General features: G+C 43.1%; 1 protein-coding gene across 2 annotated transcripts in view; it reads right to left on the reverse strand.

The window, feature by feature from the left end:
* The window catches only part of tenm3 (teneurin transmembrane protein 3), a 233,324-nt gene that overhangs the window by 35,140 nt on the left and 176,756 nt on the right, over window positions 1–21,428 (reverse strand). For both annotated transcript variants that reach the window (XM_078267356.1, XM_078267346.1), the window contains 7 exons: window positions 20,547–20,724; window positions 11,024–11,148; window positions 10,615–10,722; window positions 8,449–8,603; window positions 1,000–1,101; window positions 484–657; window positions 226–285 (listed from right to left, as the gene is read on the reverse strand). In XM_078267356.1, the coding sequence (XP_078123482.1) occupies window positions 226–285; window positions 484–657; window positions 1,000–1,101; window positions 8,449–8,603; window positions 10,615–10,722; window positions 11,024–11,148; window positions 20,547–20,724 (902 nt within the window). The remainder of the gene's footprint in view (window positions 1–225; window positions 286–483; window positions 658–999; window positions 1,102–8,448; window positions 8,604–10,614; window positions 10,723–11,023; window positions 11,149–20,546; window positions 20,725–21,428) is intronic.

The raw sequence follows: 21,428 nt of genomic DNA on the forward strand, positions 1-21,428 counted from the left end.
CTACCTGCAGTCAGTGCACCATTGCCTTGTATTGTTTTGGGATTAGATGACAAATATTTATGTCATCTAATCCACATAATTCTCTGACTGCTACACAGCTGTACTATATTGAGCGAATCAAGATTAAGCTATGAAATTAAGATATAAAAAGGAAGACATGGAGGACTAAAAATGATAGCTTTCATCGTCAACTTATCTATATAAGAAGTAGCTGTGGTATAATACCTTGCAGTCACAGTCAGATGGCGCTCCAGCTAGATGGGTAATTTCTCCGTCAGTCGACACCTGGTTGGGTAAAACAGAAGTAATCTTTCATAGAAAAGAAGACAACACACTAAAAGCATTCAGTTCTTCATCTTTGTGCCTGCATCTGGACTTCAAATCTGAACTGGGACCTTTGTTACTTCTGTTACCAACTACTGTCCTGCACAGTAGTTCAAAGTTGTACTTGCTTGTACATATACTTTATGTCCTGAAGATTACCTGTCGAATGCGGTGGATTTTCTTCTCATCCGTCTCTGCGATGTAGAGGACACCGCTGTAGGACAAGGCGATGGCTGTAGCTCCCTCCAGCATGGTCTGGACCGCTCTCTTCCCCATAGTATATTCTATACCAGGTACCTGGCAGTGCATGGGACGACCTGCCACGATACGAACCTGAACACACACCCACACACACGCACACACACACGCGCACACACGCACACACACACACGCACGCACGCACGCACGCACACACACACACACACACACACACACACACACACACACACACACACACACACACACACACACACACATGGATGCTGGTTATTAGTGATTAAGTAACATTGTGTATTTTGGGATGATTCATGATTTGATATGGTTTTCTTATGTTACTTCAAAAAAGTTATAAAAAATAAAATAAAATATTTAATGAAAATCAAAAAAGCAGCACATGTAAAAGGACATTTGTAAAACATGCTCTGCTGTCAATGTGGGTATAGACAACACCTGTACCTGTCTATTTTCCGTGATCTGCAACACTACGTTGTTGTCCAGGACGTAGATGGAGTTATCCATGGGATTGATGGCTAGATCTGTGGGCCATTCTAAACGAACCTGGATGTAGAGATGATGGGACGAGGAGAGAGAGTTCCACTTCACATGCTACTTCGCTGTACAGTTTCATCAAACTATACTGAGTTTTGCTATCTGATACTAGGGATACTAATGCTGATATACAGTGTATTTCCTAATTGTTTGTCTGAGTGACTTCTGAGTTGAATGGATCAGTGGCTGAATGGCACTGTTTGATAATGACAGATGGTTTAACAATGACGTACATGAAAACAAAACTTTCCATTATCCCGAGGTCTGCTGCCTCAGTAAAAAAGAAAACTGGGAGATCAACCCCTTTTAGAAAAGGTTGCTCAGGGCCAGTTCTACAGAGGACTGAGGGGGCATTTGTGAAAATATTTATTAAATGTTATTTAAATATGAAATAGTTATTTTAAAGTATGAAAACCTAAAATCTAACAAAATAAACCTAAATTCATTGTTTCTATTAAACATGGGCTGTTTTATGACATCCCATGGGCCCACCACCTGTGGGAGGAACCGCTGGGGTCGGGTGCGCTGCCACATGGGTGGCAGTGAAGGTCAGGGGCCTCGACGGACCAGACCCGGGCAGCAGAGGCTGGCTCTGGGGGACGTGGAATGTCACCTCTCTGTGGGGGAAGGAGCCGGAACTTGTGCGGGAGGTGGAGCGCTACCGGTTAGATCTGGTGGGGCTTACCTCTACGCACAGTCTTGGTTCTGGAACCATACTCCTGGATAGGGGTTGGACTCTTTTCTTCTCCGGAGTTGCCCAGGGTGTGAGGCGCCGGGCGGGTGTGGGGATACTCACAAGCCCCCGGCTGAGCGCCGCTACGTTGGAGTTTAACCCGGTGGACGAGAGGGTCGCCTCCCTACGCCTGCGGGTTGTGGGGGGGGAAAACTCTGACTGTTGTTTGTGCATATGCACCAAACAAGAGTTCAGAGTATTCGGCCTTCTTGGAGACCTTGAGTGGAGTCCTGCATGGGGGCTCCAGTCGGGGACTCCATAGTTCTGCTGGGGGGACTTCAACGCGCACGTGGGTAATGATGGAGACACATGGAGAGGCGTGATTGGGAGGAACGGCCTCCCTGATCTAAACCAGAGTGGTTGTTTGTTGTTGGACTTCTGTGCTAGTCATGGATTGTCTATAACGAACACCATGTTCGAACATAGGGATGCTCATAAGTGTACTTGGTACCAGAGCACCCTAGGCCAAAGGTCAATGATCGATTTTATAATCGCTTTCATCTGATCTGAGGCCATATGTTTTGGACACTCGGGTGAAGAGAGGGGCGGAGCTGTCAACCGATCACCATCTGGTGGTGAGTTGGGTCAGGGGTGGGGGGGAAGACTCTGGACAGACCTGGTAAGCCCAAACGGGTAGTGCGGGTAAATTGGGAACGTCTGGAGGAGGCCCCTGTCCGACAGACTTTCAACTCACACCTCCGGGCGGAGCTTTTCGTGCATCCCTGTGGAGGCTGGGGGCATTGAACCTGAGTGGACGATGTTCAAAGTTTCCATTGCTGAAGCTGCGGTGAGGAGCTGTGGTCTTAGGGTCTTAGGTGCCTCAAGGGGCGGTAACCCACGAACACCGTGGTGGACACCGGTGGTCAGGGAAGCCGTCCGACTGAAGAAGGAGTCTTTCCGGGATATGTTATCCCAGAGGACTCCGGAGGCAGTTGCAAGGTACCGAAGGGCTCGAAGGGCTGCAGCCTCTGCCGTGAAAGAGGCAAAGCAGCGTGTGTGGGAGAAGTTCGGAGAAGACATGGAGAAGGACTTTCGGTCGGCACCAAGGTGCTTCTGGAAAACCGTTCGCCACCTCAGGAGGGGGGAAGCGGGGAACCATCCAAGCTGTGTACAGTAAGGATGGGACGCTGTTGACCTCAACTGAGGAGGTAATAGGGCGGTGGAAGGAGCACTTTGAGGAACTCCTAACCGACTAATACGCCCTCTATGGTAGAGGCAGAGCTGGAGGATGAGGGGGGGATTGGCATCAATTTCCCTGGTGGAGGTTGCTGAGGTAGTTCAACAACTCCACAGTGGCAAAGCCCCAGGAATTGATGAGATCCGTCCAGAAATGCTTAAAGCTCTGGGTGTGGAGGGGTTGTCTTGGTTGACACGCCTCTTCAACATTGCGTGGAAGTCTGGGACGGTGCCTAAGGAGTGGCAGACCCGGGGTGGTGGTTCCCCCTTTTTAAAAAAGGGGGGACCAGAGGGTGTGTGCCAATTACAGGGGTATCACACTTCTCAGCCTCCCCGGTAAAGTCTACTCCAAGGTGCTGGAAAGGAGGGTTCGGGTCGATAGTCGAATCTCAGGTTGAAGAGGAACAATGCGGATTCCGTCCCTGGTCGTGGAACAACGGACCAGATCTTTACTCTGCAAGGATCCTGGAGGGAGCCTGGGAGTATGCCCAACCAGTCTACATGTGTTTTGTGGATCTGGAGAAGGCGTATGACCGGGTGCCCCGGGAGATACTGTGGGAGGTGCTGCGGGAGTATGGGGGTGAGGGGGTCCCTTCTCAGGGCCATCCACCTCTGTACGACCAAAGCGAGAGCTGTGTCCGGGTTCTCGGCAGTAAGTCGGACTCGTTTCAGGTGAGAGTTGGCCTCCGCCAGGGCTGCGCTTTGTCACCAATCCTGTTTGTAGTATTTATGGACAGGATATCGAGGCGTAGTCGGGGTGGAGAGGGGTTGCAGTTCGGTGGGCTGGGGATCTCATCGCTGCTTTTTTGCAGATGATGTGGTCCTGATGGCATCATCGGCCTGTGACCTTCAGCACTCACTGGATCGGTTCGCAGCCGAGTGTGAAGCGGCTGGGATGAGGATCAGCACCTCTAAATCGGAGGCCATGGTTCTCAGCAGGAAACCGATGGAGTGCCTTCTCCAGGTAGGGAATGAGTCCTTACCCCAAGTGAAGGAGTTCAAGTACCTTGGGGGTCTTGTTCGCGAGTGAGGGGACAATGGAGCGGGAGATTGGTCGGAGAATCGGCACAGCAGGTGCGGTATTACATTCAATTTATCGCACCGTTAGACGAAAAGAGAGCTGAGCCAGAAGGCAAAGCTCTCAATCTACCGGTCAGTTTTTGTTCCTACCCTCACCTATGGTCATGAAGGCTGGGTCATGACCGAAAGAACAAGATCCAGGGTACAAGCGGCCGAAATGGGTTTCCTCAGGAGGGTAGCTGGCGTCTCCCTTAGAGATAGGGTGAGAAGCTCAGTTATCCGTGAGGAGCTCGGAGTAGAGCCGCTGCTCCTTTGCGCCGAAAGGAGCCAGTTGAGGTGGTTCGGGCATCTGGTAAGGATGCCCCCTGGGCGCCTCCCTAGGGAGGTGTTCCAGGCACGTCCCAGCTGGGAGGAGGCCTCGGGGGAGACCCAGGACTAGGTGGAGGGATTATATCTCTAACCTGGCCTGGGAACGCCTCGGGATCCCCCAGTCGGAGCTGGTTAATGTGGCCCGGGAAAGGGAAGTTTGGGGTCCCCTGCTGGAGCTGCTACCCCCGCGACCCGACCCCGGATAAGCGGATGAAGATGGATGGATGGATGGATGGATGTTTTATGACAGTATATAAACACAGAGTTTACTGGTCTATTAAATTTCACATATATTTTATACAGACTGTGTACTAGAACAACATGAATCTACAGAAAGAGCTTGTGAAACTTGAACATGTGTGGGCTGCCAGTTGATATGGTTCCACAAGTAAACTCAAGAGGCCAACTAGATACATAACTGCTAGAATTCAAACCGGGCTAAATCCTGCAGAGAAGGACACACGGTCAGAGTTAAGATAACACACACAGACACACACATACACACGCACGCACGCACACACGCACTCGCACAAGCACACACACACACACACACACACACACACACACACACACACACACACACACACACACACACGTGTAGGTGTTGTTCTTTCCATTCTGATGTCCATGTCGTATATGTAAGATTGTACATTCGCACTCTGAAAATAAGGTGTGAAAACAAAAAGAAAGCACTCTCCCTTCCTCTATCTTACTTTCTGTCTCACTCGCATGTAATTTTATAATTTTATGTGAGTCTTTCATGGGTGCATGTTTTTTATGTCGTCTGTGAGCCCCTAAGAGAAGACAATTTTCTATCGTTGTGTGATAGACAATAAAGCTTTTTGAATATTGAATGTCCCTCTTGATTTGTTTGCCTCTGTCTGATGAGTTTCTGAAATAAATGAAGGAAAAGTTAGAAGATATCACCAGATCTAAACCTATGCCTTGTTAAAATGTAAGTGGTTCTAGTTTCCTGATGGCACACCAGCCATCTATCAACTGGATTAAATCTCAGCCATAGAGCCTTGTTTTACCTCAGGCTGTTCTCATGAACTATTCAAACATATAGCTACGAAAAGTAATGCACTGTAATTGGTATGTATTTATTGCTGTATGCACCACATTGACTGCTGCTGTATGAGACCACTGAGGTCCGTGTTGAAAGGAGGTCGGGGGCGATGGATGGGTAATAAAACATAGGGCTTTCAAGTGGGGGAACGGAGTTCATGTCCCAGGAGAAGTTCAGGTGAAAACACAAAACCTTCACCCAGGAAACGTGTATTCGTGTCCACAATCTTTTTTTTTATCTTAAAGGTGCAATATGTAATACTGACATCTAGCGTTTAAAATAGTTACTGTAGTCCAAATTCCTCCCCCGCCCCCTCCTCCCCAGAATCGAAGTTCACGGAAGTTGCCAGGCTGAGACCGCAGCATCCACAACATTGTTGCTAGACATGTTGTCTCACATGGCCAGACATTACTCCACAGCACAGCGGAGTAGCTAACGTTAGATGCTGGCTATATTGACAGTCATTATAGCCTGTGCTCACGTGGAGCTCTGTACCCAAATGACAGACAGACTTTTTCAGCTTAGAATTACGGTAGGAACCACTAAAAACACAACAACCTCGCTGTCCTCTCCACCCGACTGAAATACAGACTTTATTGGCTTAGAATTACGGCAACAATCGCTTAACACATGGCAAACTCACAGGCCTTTCTTCCCGATTTACGGCCCCCCTTTCTTGGCTTAAAATAACTCACTGTTGTCGGCTACGGCCACTGAACAGGCTGCACGCGGTAAACTGCCTGGTCCTCCGGTACCGTTAGCAGTTAGCAGGGTTAGCATGGCGGTGTTAGCCAGGACCAGTCAGGATCACTTTACTGGCTGTGTCTCAATTGTTTTTGCAAGTAACTGACTCGGGTACTCTAGCTTTATAATTCAATGTGAGTACACAAATGTTGAAATGACATAAAATGCCCAGCCCTTGTAGCCATGATAAATTAGCCTGAAGCTAATGCTTAGCTACCTGTTCAGGAGGAAATTAGCCAACTCTGCGTCCTTTTGGGCTCTAAGCTGTCTCCATCTTCCAAATACATCTCCAATATTTACCCGGGGTTTGTACGTCTCTGGTCACGCAACTGTTAGAAACATGCCGTTTTTTTAGGTCAGGTTGAATCTATCTCCGTTGATCCTGTTTGTTTGTTTGCTGTGTTCATGGCTGTACTAATGTTACAGCTGTAGCGCACTGGGTTTACGTTTTTACAGTTATATCTGGCAACCCGGCCTGGCTGTCAAACTGGGCAGTTGATAACAACACACAGGCCAAAACACAAACAGAAATTCCGTCACGGAACGGAAATTTCAATTTCAATTTCAAAAAATACTGGCATTGGCATTGTTAAGAAAGAAGAAGATAGTATTTCAACTTAGTATGTTTCCTTAATATCTGATAACGCATTGGGGTCAGTTTTGGATTTATTACAGTAAATATATTACATATTGGACCTTTAACTGGTCGTTTTGGTGTCTAAACTTAACTGACGTCGCCGCATGATGGTCACCTTTTGTCAGCTAAACTTAACTGTAACGACCATTAAACTTAAAACCGTCATGTGACCGGTTGTCACGTGATCCGCCGGTCATCACCATAACAAAAAATTTTTGTGCTTACGTTTTCATAGACAAACTATTCATGAGAATGCATTGTTTAAAGGGTATCTACCGTTTTTTTCAACCCTATTTTCCTATGTTTTTGTGTCAAACTATCTTTGACATTGGTCCAGTATTAAGCGAGATCGCTGCAGTTGGCTGTGGCGAAACAAGCTACAATGTAAGTTAATAGGGCATTTGTCCAGCTTGTATTTACATTACATTACTGTACATTACATGTCATTTAGCTGAAGCTTTTATCCAAAGCGACTTACAATTGCTTGAGGTGGCATGCCTCTGGAGCAACTACGGGTTAAGTGTCTTGCTCAGGGACACATTGGTTGATGTATCGCAGTGGGAATTGAACCCAGATCTCCCACACCAAAGGCATGTGTCATATCCACTTTTGCATCACCACCTCCACAAAAGTGCTCGTTTTGCCACTGAAAGGCTCAGATTAATATTCTAAGTGTCCTCACAACATTATGGAAAGGATCCCTACAGAGATAGACCTTTAAAACCTCTTTGAGACCTTTCTGTTTAACCAGAAACAGCTCTGATGTTGCTAACGCTAAACCCACCAGACTCCATTTAAAAAAGCAATACTTTTAGCGTGTATAGAGCCAGCATATTTTCACATGTAAGTAAACTATGTGTTTATTTCAACCAAAACTACAGTTGTGATGGTTGGAACAGTGGAAAGACGACCCAAAACTGCTTTTAATAGTTTGTTTCTGTCGACTTTGAATGAAGTGTATTTTACGATGCTAAAATTACTAATTTGGTGGATGTTTTTATGTTAAGGATCTGGGCGCCTGGGTAACGCCCATATATAGCAGTCTACTACTTGATGCAGCGGGTTCGATTCTGATCTGCGGCCCTTTGCTGCATTCCCCCTCTCTCTCCCTTTTCATGTCTTCAGCTGTCCTCTATAAATAAAGGCCTAAAAATGCCCCAAAAAAAACAATCTTTAAAAAAAGGATCTTACTCTTCAACAGAAAGGTCGACCTCCTTAGAAATCCTTTCCATAATGTTGTCAGACCCTTAGAATATTAATCTGAGCCTGTCAGCGGCAAATACAAGCTGGGCAATTGCCCTATTAACTTACATTGTAGCTTGTTTCTCCGCTGCTGACTGCAGCGATCTTGCTTAATACTGGACCAGTATTAGACACAAAAACATAGGACAATAGAGTCCAGGATGAAAAAAGTAGTTACCCTTTAATGAGGACAACTAGGTAAACATAAAATTAACATGATGATATATTTTCAATGCCCTGTACACATTTTGTACGCATCAGCGCATTTTACTTGTATGTGGGTGAGGTAAGTGTGAATAATGTCTCAGACGTCCCCTCTTAGCTGACTGGTGACTCAGGGTGATGTAGGTGCTCTTTGAAGGTTACCTGTCTTATGTGCATGCTGGTATCGCAGGTCAAAGGCCGTGCAGAGGTCAGGTCGTTGCTGCCCAGCACTGTGGAGATGATTCCATTACGATCCACTTTCCTGATCATAGTCCCGTCCACAAAGTAGATCAACCCGTTTCTATCAACTGCAATCCCTGTAGGGAACAGAAACAAAGAACACAGACACACACACACACACACACACACACACACACACACACACACACACACACAATTTAATATATCGTTGTCCTGTTGATTATTAATACATTGACCCCAGGATTCAAAGGAGAAAATGAAGCTGAGGTAATTCTCCTATGTGGGAGTCAGGATAACGCTGCAGCAGATAAAAGGAGACAGTAAAGTGAAGAAAAAACATAAAGAACATATAGAGCCTGAGTGTATTCAAGCAACATCAGCCGAGAGTAATATATGAATGACAACTGTCGGAAGTACCATATAGATGAGCAAAAAAATTGCATATCACAAAATATGTACATATAGAACGAATCAACATCAACTTCTGAAAATGTTTAAATATATATATCTGGTCCATGCCTGAAGCCTAACACGGTAACCACTGCTGAGAGGCAAATTGTTTTCTTTTTCAACCTTGAACAGATTCTGTAAATGATACATCGGTCGACTTGAGTTTATATCCCCCCTCAAGCAGGAAAAACATTCATAATTCTAACAGGATCATGAAAAACAGCATCCGGTAACACTTTATAACAGTGGTACATGAATTATCATGAATTCATGCAAACTACATGCATGACAAAGCATGAATTCATTCATGTAGTACTTCACAAACTATCAGTAATGTACGAGGATTAATAGTATCTCATTCATGACTTTAATGCAGGAACAATACGTTAATTCATGCATCAATTAAGGTTTTTGAATCATCATAACTTCGGATTTATTAAAGACGATTCAAAAAAACTGAACATTCCCAGCAGTTTACATATGTTCTTAAAAAAATGGAATTGTTGTTGTCATTGTTAACTAAATATTAGTTCTTCACAACTTCATCATGTTTTTGGCCCTTCAAATAAAGAGCTGACCTGGTCCATCTTTAACATTGATAAATAAGATATGATTATGAAGCAGTGCGTCACCTAATTTTCTCATCAACAAGGGCAATCAGTAGACAAGGTGCTCACAACTATTCAGAAAGGCTAGCCTGTTGTTTGAACATTTGAACTGCTATGAATGAATGAGGCCCATGAACTGTATTTAACATGTACTTTAATCTTATAATCAGTATTAAGAATCAAGTTAATTGTTTGAGTGGGACTAAACATATTCCTAAAACAGGGTAAGACATGGGTGTACTTTAGGTTCTTTTTATGTTTTTATTTTGTTATTTTGTTTTTATACAGGGATTTTTGGATTAACTTAGAATACGTTCTCATAACACGGTCTCACGGCAGTGCGTGAAATTGTGACGTTATTTTTAATCTATTGATTCGTGTACAAGGACGCCTTTTTCTCGTTTTTTTTTTGTGGTGGCCACCATGAAATGGGAACCATCTATACGGAGGTTGGGTTTAGGAAAAGATGAACGGGGAAACAACACGCCACCCGCGGGCCACGATCCCCGGTCTGCTGGGTGAAAGTCCTGTGTTGTTTGACCCATCTACCACCCCAACCAATGTCCTTACGCAGATTTTCGGCATTTCATACTACTCGCTACCGTAGTCGTGCTGTGATCACGAAATATGCTTCCCATTGAAATACATTAGTTTACATTTTTGTACTGGAACCACCATAAAAAAATTTGAAAAACGTGCCCGTGTACATTAAATAATACATTAAAAAGAACAATAATGTAGATTAAATTATGTGACCATTTCACGAAATGCCGTGAGAATTGGTTGGTTCTTATCAAGATTTGGAGCAGTCTTGAGAATCCTCCTCAGCAACTATGGTTATGAACAGGCTTGAATAATAACCACCTACCTTATTATTTATTAGGTGCTTATTTTAGCGTAATCTTAGTTTATCTATTAAGTGCTTTTATTTACAAGCTTATAATTCTAACGTCTGCTGTCTTGCACTGATTTATTTATTAACTAGTGGATGCGTGAAACACTATTTCAGCATAAAAATGACAAATAAAGTAATCTCCCTGTATTTTTTTTCTTGTGTTTGTGTGTGTACCTTTAGGTCCCAGTAGCTGTGCCTCTGTAGCTTTTCTTCCATCTCCACATCGGGCTTCATCAAATGGAGGACATTGTTCCCCTGTACCAGCCACAACTTCTCCATTACCTGAACGCACACATCATCATTTATTGCAAAAGTCCCAATTCAATTCAATTCAATGGGGCTTTAATGGCATGGATGCTTCAATAACAATGTTGCCAAAGCATCAATATACAATTTGTCCAAATATTCCAATAGAACACAGAAACCGTAATATGAACAACGCTCTCTCTTTTGCTGCTATATTATAAGAATGACAATTGGAGTAGATGTGTGTGTGTGTGTGAGTACATTGGATTGACAATTGAAAAAAAGTGATTGCTTTACCAACATGGTGTTTTACTGGGTAAATGAAGTGCACGCTTACTGATGAGGTCACGGGCACCGCTGAGCATCTTGGGTCGGTAGATTCGTCGAGAGTTCGTGTCCGACACATACAGCTGCCCTGTGACCGGGTCGGTGGCTAGATAGTAACGGTGAGCAGGGTTGTTGCTATGGAGGGTAGTGACAGACGAAAGGGGAGGGAGGGGAACAAACAAGATAGAAACCAGAAAGAATTGGTCTAGTCGTGCTGGATCTTTAACAACATCAAGACTTCAGTGTTCAAACACATCAACATTTAAAAAAAATACACCCGGTTTAGAACACAGACACTAAAATCAGGCCTTTAAAGTGACAAGCTGCCATAAAGTGTTTGGCTTTAACAATTTAACAAATGGTTTAAAAGCTTACAATGAAATCAACAGAGTGGATTTAAAATGTGGTTCCAGCGTCATTACGATGGAAATGAAAGAGACTTTCTACAGCTAATGATAATGAAGAAGTAATGAATAAAAGGAGTAGATGAACTGAAAGAAAATAAACTGGTGTTAATTTACTTCCAGTGGAGTACCAGGTGGTTGGTGGGTGTATGTGTGTGTGTGTGTGTGTGTGTGTGTGTGTGTGTGCGTGTGTGTGTGTGTGTGTGTGTGTGTGTGTGTGTGTGTGTGTTTGTTGACAGTAGGTTGGTGTGATGGGCCTTCACTTGCTTGTGAGTCTGTGACACACTCTTAATGATGCCTGCCACACAGTCATGTAATATCCATCACACACGCACACACGCACACACACACACACACACACACACACACACACACACACACACACACGCACGCACACACAACAAGTATGTGTACATGTGCACTGGCCTCTAGCCATACGTCTCAGTGGTTGGTGATAATCAGCAGATGATCACAGGCTGTTAATTAAGACAGCTAAAAATAGACAGGCTGTGTGAGACAAAGACATCCTGTACTTAAAGGGCCCAGACGTGCTGATAAGCATGCCCTTTGGTTTCCATTTAACCTTTATTGAAGCAAAAAAAATGCCCGTTAAGATTGAAACACTTCCAAAATTCAGGATAGTTAGCACCACAGACAAAACCATGGAATCCATCAGCCTACACAACAGAAAAGGGAGAAGTAGTAAGGAGTGATGGATGAGGAAATGATTGGAAAGGAGGAAAGGATACAGATCCCAGGACAAGAGGAAGACCGAGGGAGGGAATACATGACTAAGGGAGAAAAGAAAAATGTGAAGGAAATAAATCAAGAATAAGAAAAAGAAAGAGACAAAAAGGGAAGGGAAGTATGGCTGTAAAAGGTAAGAAAAAGATAAATGTAGTCAATGAGAAAAGGCGAGACAAGAGAGAGGATAATGAAATAAAAAACAAATGAAACAGAACTGTTAAAATGGTGTTAATAAGTAAACATGAAGGAAGGGCAGACGTTTAAAAAAAGCTCAGTGACATGACTAGTCCTCCCGAGAGGATATTGTGTTTAATTAAAAAGTGAAATTTAATTGAAACTACATTTGGATGCGTAAAAAAAAAAATTAAATCCAATCATCGTGTCTTGTCAGTGGCAAAGAAGCCCCAGGTATGGTGTTGCTCTGTATGTGTATGAAGAGATATAGAAGAAAACTAATAACTAGGTTGAGCTTCATTTTTAAAAGGGAGGAAAGAGAAAAAGAGAGGATAACACAGAGCAGCGAATCCTAATGTATCAGCATCAATCACAGAGATGGGGTAGATAGGTATAGGAAGCTGGACCCATGGGCGTAAATCTCATCTAACTGTTGGGGGGGAACAATAATCATAACATAACTCAAACAATACAGCCAAAATTATACAGTTGTAGAGGATATGTGTAGTTGTGGAACTCCAGTAATTCGGCTGACATGGCTTTTTTATCCACTTCAAACATCAGATGAAGTGATTCTTGTCAGTTAAACAGATGATGCTGAACTGAGAACTGAACCCCCAAGCAAAAAAGCTAGCTAACTAGCCAGCCGGCTCATTTTCTGTAACCAGTGAAAGCATGTTGGGTGGAATTAGCAAGTTAGCTAACTAACCACCTAACAAGCTATTAAACAAGCTACCAAACAAGCTAGGTAACTATATTACTAACTATATTCGCTAACATAGGGGATTCATGGAAAAATCATCGTTTTTTTGATAAAGACTACTTTATAATGAATTAAAATGGCACAGTATCATCTGTATTATTGAAAAAAATGACTTCATCTGATGTTCAAAGTGAATAAACTAGCCATGTCTAATTACTGGAGTCCCACAACTAACGTCACTGAGTGATTCAAATTTAGTTTTCTCGCACCCAGCGCTGTCTTTCTTAACAGCGCTGCTCCCACGGTAGCAGGTAGTGGACCAAACCATTATGAGGCAAGGAAGGGGTGGCTCAAGATGTTTTTAAGCTTCATTTGTATAGCATTTGTCATGCACTCATATCTGTTCATAATACAGATATTAGTGGTGGACGAGCAACAAGTCAAAATACATTGTTTCCCTTTGCCCTCTAGACCTACATATAGAAGCGTTTTAGATCTAACACCCCTATCATCAGGGCAACATCATTTGTCAGTGCCTTGGTTTAGTTAGATTTAGGCACAAAGATGTTTAGGTTTTGGCTTCAGGGAACAATCATGGTCATGATTTGAAAAAAGGGAAACAATCTGCAGTGTCCTGTGTTTAAGGCCAATTACTTTTTGACCCATCCATCCACGCAGACCTTCTTTGTACACAGACTTTGTTGCCCTCCTTTGCCTCCATACCAAGGCTGCTAGTCACTTTGGTCATTGGTCACGTGTCATTTTGGTTCACTTGCTTAAACTGCTGCTGTCGTACTTCTTCAGAGGACAGTCTCTGGAACATCGGTGGCAACCTATGACACACGTGCCAGCTTCGGCATGCACAGCCATTTTCAGTGGCATGTGAGAAAGCAAAAACTATACTACAACAGTGACACAGATTCAACTTTGTTACATGTTACATTTAGTCTGGTCCCATAATTGCAAATTGCTAAATTAGGTTAGTGACGAAACAATTAAACAAGCATGATGAATTCATGTTGACGTGATAATATTGGCGTTTTTCCATTACATGGTACCTGCCTGCTCGACTTGCCTCGACTTTTTGGGTTTTCCATTATGAAAAAAAGTCCCTGGTACTTTTTTTAGTACCACCACTGTCGAGGTTCCAAGCGAGCTGACGCAATACCAGAAGGTGACATGAAAACCTGCAGACTACTGATTGGTCAGAGAGAATCGTCACTAATCACTGCGTCATCATTGCTAGCGACAGACGGGGGTGTCCTGAACAAATGCGCCATTATTAAATAGTTTAGCCAGCGGTGGTTTTTTTTGCGGCTTCCAGCTTCTTTTGAAACTAAATGTGTCGTCTGCCAAACACCCACATGCCGAGAATCAAAAACAACACACCTTCCACGTTCTGTGTGTGTGTGTGTGTGTGTGTGTCGCGTTAGGTCACGGTTTCCTGTAAGGACCATATGTCGCGCCACATATATAATATATAATCGTGCCACACCAACCTGCAAGCAACACGGTGAGCAGATCTAGCAATTTCTAAATGACGCATGTGAAAAACCTTCAAAGATGAGTGTGATAAGCTGAGTCAATCAAAAGGGCAGTGTTGATGAACTGCCAAATAAAGACACCATCATATCCAGGATTAAGGACTTGCAGCCTCTCAGCAAGCAACTGTTTAAAAGTGCATTACTGAAATTGCATCAATGTGCACATCCTGCAAACTGTTGCACTGACAAATGCACTGATGTTCAGTGTGGTTGTGGATGAAAGTGTAGGCAGCAATACCATCCCACATTTGACGATTGTTTCAAGAGACAGCGACAGAAAAGAGATACAAGGGGAACGTTGTTGCTTGAGGCCCATGAACAGCACCACTAAAGGGGATGTGCTTTGACCGAGCACTTTGACAGCAGAGTAGTCGCCATCATGAAAATATTTGCTATACCTGTATCTCTCTCTCTCTCTCCCCACCAATAGCCTGGGTCTGTCCTAGGTTTCTGCCTGGTAAAAGGACGCTTTTTCCTCGCTGCTTGCTCTTGGGGGTAATTGTTGGTTCCCTGTAAATTATAGAGAGTGGTCCAGACCTACTCTAGTAATTACCACAGTTGGTGGCCCAGGTGACAACAACTGAACATCAGACAAGTCACTCTGTCATATAACTTCACTTTATTATTCACCAGGAAAACTTGTGTGCAAATGATCGTACCTCTGTAATGGACACTGTAGCTAAAATTGTTAATCTTCTCGTTGCTCGCTCCTCACTCACTCAATCACCGGCAGTTTAATTCTCTCCTGGAGGAGATGATGTGGCTTACAAAGATTTGCCTCCCCACTGCCTGTTAGGTGACTCACTGGTTTGGGAGCGATTTGTGGAGTGCATTGATGTGATCAAAGCCACTGTGAATGAGAAGGAGCTGGACTAGCCTGAGTTGGAGGATGAGAAATGGCTTGCGTTCCTCACCGACATCACAGGACGTCTCAACACACTGAACCTGCAGCTGGAAGGCGCATGCCAAACCACGCAAGCTCTGTCTGATGCATTGAACGCATGTCTGTTGAGAGTGAAGGCCTTATCCTGTGATAATCAAACTGGAGCCTTTCACTTCTTCAGACACCAGAGGGAGATGTCATCATCCGAGCGTGTCAACTCTGACGACATCAGAGGGCTCATTCAAGAACTTGAGACAGAACTCTCCACCAGATTCCAAGATTTTCAGCAGTACGGGCCAGTGTTTTCTTTTTTGGTCAACCCAGAAGACTTTCTGGCTTGGATCATATTAAAATGGATTGGGATGGAGGTCAAGCAGGATATTTCTTTATATAGGCCTAATTGTGGTACTGATACTGGGGCAGGGCCATCACAGGAAAGAAGGAAATTAAACAAAGAACAACTAAAAGGTAAAAAGGAAAGGGAAAGAGAAGACAACGGGCGATAACGCGAGTCAATTTAGGTCGGGCTTTCAACAGATTACGGGATTGTAAATGATTCCAAACCCACCCTGAATTGGCCTTCAGGTATGTAATATGTATATTTCATTCATAAAATATACGCGTACGTTACAATGTGCGATGTGGCTGTACGTCAGTAGCCGACATTAAATTACATACCCCTTCTATTTAGCGTTATATTCCTTTTACTCCTTGTTTGTGTTGGCCTACTATTTTCTTTTCCCTTATGTCCCCATGTAACGTTACTTGTGTAAAGTGTCCGTGGGTTTAATGAAATGTGCTGTATTAATCTAAGTTATTATGATATTGCTACAACAAACTCTTAATGCTTTGGCTCGTGACAGTGACAGTGATAACGTTACCCGGTTTAGCTCACGATACATCCAAAGTAGGCTAAGTTACTGGAAATGCAACAATGCATCTGTACCGTATTCTCTTATTGTAAATGAATGATTTTCTGTCTGAGCAAAACATTCATAGACCTCCCCGTAACGCTAACTCAGTAATCTACAGTAGATAATACAGCAGCGTAAAGAAAAGACCTTTATGACAGCAGGTGTGGTAAAAACACTTCCACTTTTGTCCAAAGGGGCCGCTCAACACAAACTGAAAGTTACATATAGCCACTTTAAAGTAGCAAAAACAAAAGTATTAACACATGCAAAAAAAGACCCACTATTACACTCGTATGTACAGTATTTTATATCATTGTTTTATTTGTATTAGTATTTTATTGCTGATGCCTTGAGGAAGCCTTTAAACGTTGCAGCTGCTCGAGGTGGAGCAAAGTTAAACTACTTTGTATACTGGCGGTACATCTTTAATATATCAGAACTGCTTCTAATGTGTGATTACTTATTTTTTAGTATTGATATTGTTATAATTGTTTTGTTACTTTTCCACTACATGCAAGTCTGCCGTCAAAGAATTTACAGTGCTCTTCCACACAATGGATTCTGCAATCTAGATTACGCAAAGAGAGGAGTTTTGTTCCAAACTACCTAATCACCACAATGTCCTTTAATTATTAATGGAATGTATCATTTTTCATCTTTAAGTGAAAGTTAACATGCATAAAGGCTAATTGGTTGCTGCCTTAAATGTATGAAATCTTTCACGGCTATGAATTAGGGTGGTCCTGATGCACACCCTGCTATGCCCTGTTACACCCTGCTACGCTCTGCGGTGCCCTGCAGCGTCCTGCTACCCTCTGCGGTGCCCTGCTACGTCCTGCTAAGCTCTGATGTGCCCTGCTACGTCCTGTAACGCCCTGCAGTGCCCTGCTATGTCATTAACTACTACAACTACTATTTCTAGTCACTGTTCCATTATCTTTATTGTGACTATTATTGCCACTATTCATCACACCCCCAACCGGCACCGTCAGACACCACCCACCAAGAGCATGGGTCTGTCCGAGGTTTCTTCCTAAAAGGGAGTTTTTCCTCACCACTGTCGCACTAAATGCTTGCTCTTGGGGGATTTACTAGAATTGTTGGGTCTTTGTATGTTATAGAGTGTGGTCTAGATCTACTGCATTTGTAAAATGTCTCGAGATAACTCTTGTTATGATTTGATACTATAAATAAAATTGACTTGAATTGAATCACCTTGCATGGGCTTGAAAAGGACAGTGAGTTTGGGGCTGGGTTGAGAGAGGGATAAAGAGAGTGAGATATAAAACAAAACAAAAAATTAGGAAGGCCAGTAACCACGGCCAACATCTTAACCCCCCCTCCCTTATCTCTCCTTGCTAGGGGCTGCTGTTACTGCATGACTTCATCTGAGCTGACAGCAGAAAAATAGGCTCGATTTTGTGTGAACACTTGTCAAGATTAGAGAGCGAAAAAGGATGAGGCCGAGGGACAGGCAAAAGAAACAAGCATAAAACCAGATGAGGGGGTCTGATTTGATGGGAAAAAACATCAAGGCTAGATAAAAAAGAGAGAAAGTTCTCTGCGCTTCTGCAGACCACAAGGACAAAAACGGTATAAAGTAATAAAAAATAGCCGGTGCAACACAGATGTCTACTTACTTGATAGTTTTATTACTTGGGGTGCAAAACAGTGACTAACGTTTCGATGTAGAGTTACATCTTCATCAGAGTCCTTAACATCAAGGCTACTTCTTCCCTAATTCTTTGTTCTCTGTGCCTCATTCTGCCCTGTTGTCATATTTCAACGTTACTGATTAGCAACTGAATGGATAATTCAAAGATTTCATAAGTTACTTTGATGAGTACAATGTGAGCATGAAAGCCGAAACAATGAAAAATAAGACCCAAGTTGAAATGAACCCAATATATCCCTGCATGTATGAAGCTTTTTCTTCTTCATTCAGGAAGACTTCTTTCATTCTCTCTCTCTCTGTCCCAACCTAATCAGCTGACTCTGGCCGTTCACTCTTTCAGTTAAACCAACCAGATTTTGCCACGATCTCCGTGAGCTATGGCGTTGTTGTTATTTAAATCTGTTCTCTCTGCTGCTGTCAGTTTTCATTTCAGGCAAAATCGATGCGACTCTCCTCCACCCCATTCACCTCCAGTTCTCATCATTCCCAGCGCTCCATCATCAGAAGCCCTATGAACATCTATCCAGATGTTCAGGCTCTTCCTTTATCCCTTCAACACCACCACCAGGGTCTAGACTCCATCGGGTATTCCTGTATATCCAGGGTGCGATTTGCCGGGGGGCATGCGTGGGATTTCCCCCTTTCTGGTCTACATATCCCTGCCTCTGCTGAATTCATTTTATTCCCGGTGGGGACAAAATGTATCCCCCTACCTCAAAGTGATCAATGCTACTTCACCGATTGACCATTATATACCTAAAATAGAAGTATTTTAAACTAAGTTAAGCGCTGTAATGTGAATAGTGCCATAGAACGATACAATCTGAGCAGCAGTTGCTGGTTGTATTTAGCCGCTACAGAGCTCCGGGACACCGGCTACCAGCGGCAGTTGTTTAGCCGCCAATAGGTGACAGTTAAGTTTAGGCACCAAAACGACTCGTTAAGTTTAGGAAAAAGATCATGGTTTGGTTATAACATTCACAAGGAATGAATGAGCGTTTCAAGGGGTGAAAGTATTTTGTTTCCGTCGTGACGTGAACTTGGCTCTCCGGTTTGAAAGCGCTGTATTTTCCATTGACTATTGAAGTGCATACTGAAGTGTTACTACATCCATGGTATTGGAAAGGGGGGATTTCATTCTTGCACGTTTTGTTTTGTTGTGCATGATCAAAAAACATCCCCCCCATCTGCTTGTTTCCCAAATCGCACCCTGTGTATATCCATGGCCTCTTTATCCCATATAAATGTAACATGGCAATGGAGTCTAATCGCCAAAGACTCTCAACAAATCAAGCTATTATGCACCATGTTAATTAAACTTATTTCACTCTTAAATGAAGTCTCTCCTGATGGAAATTTACAAAGTGGTGTCGAGGCCATCTGTCTGGTTGCACATCATCTGTTTATCTGACCTATGTGACAGTTTCCTCTTTCCTACATGATACAATCTGCAGCTTTAAAGCATTACTGGACTTCAGGAAGATATTATATATGCAGAGAGATAGCTTGCTAACAGCTTGATCCAGCTCACTGTCTCCTTGATGCACTGAGACCTTGGGCTAAGGACTGCATATAGTAAGTCCTGAAAGCTGCCAGGAATGAGCAACAGTGATCGTTTTAATTGAAAAGGAGGAGAGAAGGACAAAAGAAATGTTCAGACTAGAGTCTGGTGCATAAGCAGCATATATGGACAGTGGGATGAAAAGAAGGTTAAAGGTCGAAAAGGATTAGTCACTCTTACCTATGCCTGAAATCTTTGTTTCTTTAATACAGTGCAAGCAAAGGAAAGAAAACAGGAGAAACAAGAGTTAGTACAGACGAAAACCACCAGAAGAAACAGCTACTGAAAAAAAGTTAGAAGTGGAAGTCAATTTTAGAATTTGAGTCGTGCATCACAGAAGTCAACAGGAAAAAGATTTCAGTTGTCTATTAGACAAGGAGTTTTTGAGAGATGAGCACTCAAGAGTGTGACAGAAGCATGTTTCTAAATTAAGAGCACTAAACAAGTGATCTTTTATCTTTTAGCACTTTGGCTGAAGAGCAAGTACTTAAATGTAAATGACTGTAGTGGCAAAGTGTCCAATCTGGCTCTTCATCTATCTCTCTCTTCCTTTATGTTTTCAAGTTCTGTTCAAAGTCATCCAAGACCAATGATGTGGAGTTGAACAGTTGAGTGCAAGAAGGAAAGATGCCCAGAAAGGTTGAGGCAGATTTATTCAGATGCTAGGTTTTAATTACAAACCAAGGACTCTCAAGTCATTCAGTTCATTTTTACGAATATTTTCTACCTATCATATCTACCATCATTCATGCATTTGCAATGGCCCTGAGAAACCTGGATGAAATGGTTTTGGCAAAGCTTTACTGTTAAATGGATCAAGAGTTCTCTGAGTGAGACCTTTATGTCTGTGACACTAGGGGATGTATTCTCTGGATTAAATTCAGATCCCCGATCTGGCAACAGCAGCCATCCTCCTCTCCCCTCTTACCTCAGCTCCATGACACTGGTAACATTCCCAGAGGGGAAGATCCTCCTGATGTAGTTGAAGTCTCCAACGAAGACGCTGCCATCTGCTCCGCAGGCCAGAGCCAGGGGCGCCAGCAGCTTGTTGCCCTCCGCCTGCCCATTACAGCTGGGACAGGAGATGCTGCGGCGACGTCCGTTTCCTGGGGTAGGATGTTGAATCAATTTTTAACGAATGAACATTTAATGTCTGCTCTTTCCACAAAACAGACTCAGCAGTTGGGAGCTTATTTCATATTAATTTGATCTAGATAGGCTGTTGAACTGTTGTGGATCAAGAATTTATTTAACAATGTCAAGTCAAAGAAAGACTTAAAAATGTGGGATAGATGCCCTGTCCACCATTATTAAAAACAACATTGAATACACCATTAGCTTACGAGGTGCAATTGAAGGCACCATTAAGTCCCATCGGTGTTGTTTCTCCGACAACTCCGACTCCGACAGTGGCCATGGTGTTGCTAGTGTAAGATGAGATTTATCTTGTGACTATTTAGTTAACTGACCTTTTTAGGGTTACTGAAATAAATCACATATTTCCATTAATTGTAGCTTCATAGTGTATTCTGTTCCTTAAGTTAACAAGGGAGCTATCTAACATGTTATACCCTGCCTGTAATTCAGTAACCGTTATGTTGGTGGAGGGATATGATGTTGAGATGATGAAGCACGTTTTTTTGAGTCTTGAGTTGTCCTACGCTTGAAGAGTGTCATTAAAGTGGACCAAGTTACACAGTCGAAGCGGTCTCCGTGCTCTTACTCTACCCACAGCCCGAAAGTACTTATATTTAATAACGACGAGTTAATAACGCTAACAATAACTAGCGTTACACTAGTCTACTCTGTG

This window comes from Sander vitreus, chromosome 2, assembly GCF_031162955.1.
Source record: "Sander vitreus isolate 19-12246 chromosome 2, sanVit1, whole genome shotgun sequence".
Classification (NCBI taxonomy): domain Eukaryota; kingdom Metazoa; phylum Chordata; class Actinopteri; order Perciformes; family Percidae; genus Sander; species Sander vitreus.